The sequence below is a fragment of the Arachis ipaensis genome, chromosome B1 (genome assembly GCF_059453495.1).
Source record: "Arachis ipaensis isolate K30076 ecotype BB chromosome B1, ASM5945349v1, whole genome shotgun sequence".
Lineage (NCBI taxonomy): Eukaryota > Viridiplantae > Streptophyta > Magnoliopsida > Fabales > Fabaceae > Arachis > Arachis ipaensis.
The window spans coordinates 127669340-127673911 of record NC_142436.1 but is presented as its reverse complement, the minus strand read 5'-3'; the positions used below and the strand labels follow the sequence as shown (position 1 = coordinate 127673911).

General features: G+C 37.2%; 1 protein-coding gene across 1 annotated transcript; it reads right to left on the bottom strand.

Annotated features, from left to right (window-relative positions):
* Positions 1-734: 734 nt before the first annotated feature.
* LOC107633092 (cyclic dof factor 3) lies at positions 735-4165 on the bottom strand. Its single transcript, XM_016336730.3, has 2 exons — positions 3657-4165; positions 735-2622 (listed from the first exon to the last, which is right to left on the bottom strand). The coding sequence occupies exons 1-2, from the start codon at positions 3858-3860 to the stop codon at positions 1345-1347; spliced, it is 1482 nt and encodes a 493-aa protein (XP_016192216.1). The 5' UTR covers positions 3861-4165; the 3' UTR covers positions 735-1344.
* Positions 4166-4572: the final 407 nt, after the last annotated feature.

The window sequence follows — 4572 nt, the reverse complement described above, 5'->3', positions numbered from 1 at the left end:
AGGTTGAAAAAATATCTAAAATCTTTTTCTCGAGGGTGGTTGATTGAGGACACATGTCAATCTGGTTTTGATGTATCCATCAATTTTTTGCATAATATGGAAACTCTTTTTTCCTTTTAATTTTCTAGCAAACTTATTAAATTATTGATAAAGAATATTTGACAAAATTTGATAAGGAAAAAAAAAAAACTAAATATTAGACTCCAAAGTTCCTTTGGAAACATTCCATTATTTAGTTTTTAAAAGGTAGGTTGAAGATCTAATAAATTATTATGTAATTTAGTTATACGATAAAGATTCAAGACACTAAATTAGTTTGAGATTTTAATTTTTAAATAATATTTTTTTAATGTGAAAAGAGCAAAAGGAAAGAAAAAGGTATCATTGGTTGTGGAGTAAGGGGAGCTATTAAATCTGAATGTGATACCTTCAAATTTCATAGCCAAAAAATATAAATAAATAAAAATTCATATCTTTTTCCTTTAAAAAAAAATAATTCAGATGCTTACTGACTTTTGTTGCAATTATTATTAAATTATCATAGAAGATTGACAGGTATGACACGGGTATCCACTATCCACTACTTTATTGTCTTGCTCATAATGTTTGTGGTTATCTTCCTAATTTTACACTCTTGTATACTCTTAACAAATAAAAGATAGAGAGAGAAAAATAAGCAAATAACCCCCCTCCCCCTTTTTTTTCCCTTCTAAATTGTTCACAAGAACTCAAAGGGAAAAAAAGTGTCAATTTTTTTTTCTTATTTTCTACTTAGTAAACCATGGTACAAAAATGGGGAAGACCCCATTTGATAGGAAAAGAAAACACAGCACCTCTGCATTTTATACATAGTAAATATCTTTCTCCATATCTAGCCAGTATTTCACATATGCTACTTCATATATATTTACATGAAACTCACAAACTTAGCAAACTAAAAAGGCACCTATTCATAGTGTCAAATGGAAAGAAAAAAGAAAAGGACAAAATTAGTTTCCATCTCACCAAAACTTCTTGTAACCTCCAACATAAGTTATAACCCACTTTTATGCTGAACAAATCAAAGACTACCACCACCCTTTGTTTCAGTAGAAGGTCAATGAAGGCATAGTCAAATGCTCCATTACTCAAAGATGGTCATTGGTCCCTGCCTCTTCCTAACTCAAGAAGAAATGACTAATCTTGTTGCCATCAAGATTCAAGAACTCTATTAGATATTAAACCATTAACGTGTCTCAGTCCAATAGTTTGGAGAGACAGTTATTCATGACATGGTATCAAAGCCTCTTTATGCCAAGACAGATGAATGGTTTTATATCTAGTACTTCGTGTCTGGTCGCAAATTCACGAGCTCTCGTGAAAATTAAGGGATCTTGACAAAGCTGCAGGGTTAGCCCGCAACACAGGAGAAGCTTCGACTTGATTCTTTTCTTCTTTTGTTGATTGGAAGGCCTTAAACATGCCTCCCCCACTAATGGATTCATTCTTGATCCCTAGAGTTGCCCATATAGAACTCTTTGCAGCTTCACTTGGGTCATCGATTCTCAACGTTTTGGGAACCAAAACGCTTCCATTTCTCTGCTTTGGTGGCTCTTCTTTGCTCAAAGAATCTTGGTTACCCGTGTCACCGTCCCTAGAGTGCTTCCCCAGAGTTGGAGAATTCGGTCCGGAACTTGGAGATTTTGGGTTTGAAGGGGAGGACTGTGGAGGAAACCATGGAACATTCCAGTTCCCTGGCATGCTGCAGTTCCAAAAAGCCGCAGGATAGAATGGAAGGGCAGGAAATCCTGGAGGACACATAGCTGGTGAGGGAATTGCCGCATTCCACGGATAAGGCCAAGGAACACTAGCAATACAAGGAACTTGAGGAAGGTAACCGTTGCTTGGAAGCATTGGTTCTTGGAAAGTACTTTTACTGTTTTCCCCCATTGGATTTGAAACTGCAACAGGCGATGAACTCGTGCAAGCTTCGCCATTTTCACCACTTTTGGAAGGAACTTTCAATCTTTGATCATCAAAGCCATGATGGAATCCATTTCTTGTGCCATTAAGAACCTTTTTCTCTCCAAGGTTAAGGACAGATGCCATGGAATCGCAGATTGGGGCATCTATTCCGAAACTGAGGACTCTCCCATTGCTTTTCAAAGCAGGGAGATGAGTCCCGTTAGGAGCATCAATTCTAGCTGCTTGAAGAGCCTCAGAGATTGTGATGTGGCGATAATGGTTGGCAGAGTTCTTGTTTTTTCGCCGCCCTGCTCCAACCGGCACATTCCTCATGGTGCCACCTGCAGTCCAGTATCGTTGACAGGCTTTGCAGAAATAACGTGGCTGGTTTACGTTGTAGTTGTTGTAGTAACAGAATTTAGTATCCATGCTATTGCAGCGGGGGCATGGAAGCAACTTATCAGGCTTTTTCAGGGGTTTCTGATCTTGTGGACTGGATGTGTCACCTTGTTCCTTATCTGACTTGTCACTTTTTGATTTTGCAGAATCTTCTTCTATGGCAGGTGTTTTCGGATTCACCATAGCCTCAGGTGATGTGGCTGATTTCTTGTTCTCTTCTACATTTGGAGGAGGATCAGCTTCTTGCTCTTGGGTGGTAAGATTTTCAGCTTCTGCATCCTAATATTTTGAGAAAAATGATTGGCTTAATCAATGAAAATAAAACCACAGAAATAAAACCAAGATGCATATTAAGATGGGGAAGATCATGAGTTGAAATGAAATTATAAGAACATTAGCTATGACTAAGATGCAAGGTGGAAGGAGACTTCTAAAAACCTTGTATCAGTTTGTTGTGATTAATTACTGTTTAAAAGAGCAATTACTTATCTTAGTAATCCATGGGAGAGAGGTTGTATGCATATTTTCAATTTGTTGAATGAAATGAGAACAAATATAAATTCTTCAATACAGTATCCAACATAAGAAAAAACTTACTCTAAGAGAACAACACTGCCAAAGGGTTAAGGAGATGAAAGTGCTAGATTCAAGAATTCAAGTAAGTTAAATAGGAAGAAGAAACTTTTTTACATTGAATACAAAGATATAGAGGAGTCAATGAGATCCTTCTGGCTGCATAGTAGACTATTTACAGAGATTTAGAGTAGGACTAGGACCATGCCAACATAAAGTACAGCTCACTGTTTGTAAGTACTGATTGTTGAAAAGCTAAAATTTACTACTCAAAAAGAAATAGTCATTTTCATGTTTTCCTCGGACATACTGGGCTAAAAACTGTTGAACAGTACTCATTAACATGTCAACCAAACTATGAAACAAAACAAAACAAAAAAGAGCAAACCATGATCGGCAAACTCAGGAATTCAAAAAACAGTGGAATCAGTTAAACTTTGTTCATACAAGGGAAGAAAGGATCTTGCAGAATTTTCCATATATTCAAAACTGATTGATTAGCAATGAAGTCCTAAATCTCACAATTGGAAACATGGATGATACTAATTCTCGATAGGAATGAATACGACCCCAAAAATAAATAAATAAATAAAATTCGTTTCTTCTTTTTCATTCGAAAAGAACAAGAAGGCAAAATCGACCCAGAATTTATTCCATCATCGGAAGAAATGGGTCATCCCCAAAAACAAAGCTTTGTCTTTGAGAGAAGAAAAAAAAGAACATTTTTGTAACAATTTTACCTTGTCCTCGTGAGTGTCTTGGGTTTCTCCGTCTTCCTCGTCGTAATCCTGGTCCTCCTCCTCTTCTTCGTCTTCTTCATGCAGGTCCTGTTCATGGTCCATGGCCGCGGCGGGAAGAACATCAGGATCTCCGGGAAGGGGAATCTTCTGACCAAAAAGCTTAATTGCAGGGTCCCTAATAGTAACAGTACTTTGGTCCTCCATTATCCGAAAACAGTAAAGAAAAAAAAGAGCGCGCGGAAGAGTATAGAGTTGAGGGGGTTGGTGGGTGGGAGTGGTTACAGTTGTTGCAATGTTAGGATCTGACAGAATGGAGGGCACAGGAGTAATGGGGGATTTTGATTTTGATTTTGCGTATAAACCAACGACGTTCGGCTGCCACGTCAGATTGTTGTTTCGATTTCTAGCCACAAGTTCTTGTGGCCTCTGTTAGATTTTCCTTTTGCCTTTTTTATTTCCTTTCTTTTCTTTCTGCTCTGCTGTCTTGTATTTTTGGATTCTCTACCACTGTCCCTCACTCCTTTCCCCTGCACCTGCTTTTGTCTCTTCTCTTTGGTTTTTCCAATCTAATTAAGCTTATCTACGGTGCATATGGGCAATTCACCTAGATAAATTGTTTTACCTTTAAAATTATATAAATGTATTATCTTTAAAATGAAGACACAAATGTATTATTTTACACAGAATTCGTTGCTGTCAGCTGCGGATTACCTTGAGTTGTGACAGTATGGAACCATTGTAGTCTGCCGCGATTTTTACATGATTATAGTTGGTCATCATAAATCGTTACTACCAGTAGCGGTTTATGTGCATTGGGACACGTGTGTAAATCGCTAGAAGCAGCAGCGATTTACGTTGAGTATAAAAACAAATAATAAAACTAATCTTTATCTAAAAAATAATTACAAAACAAATA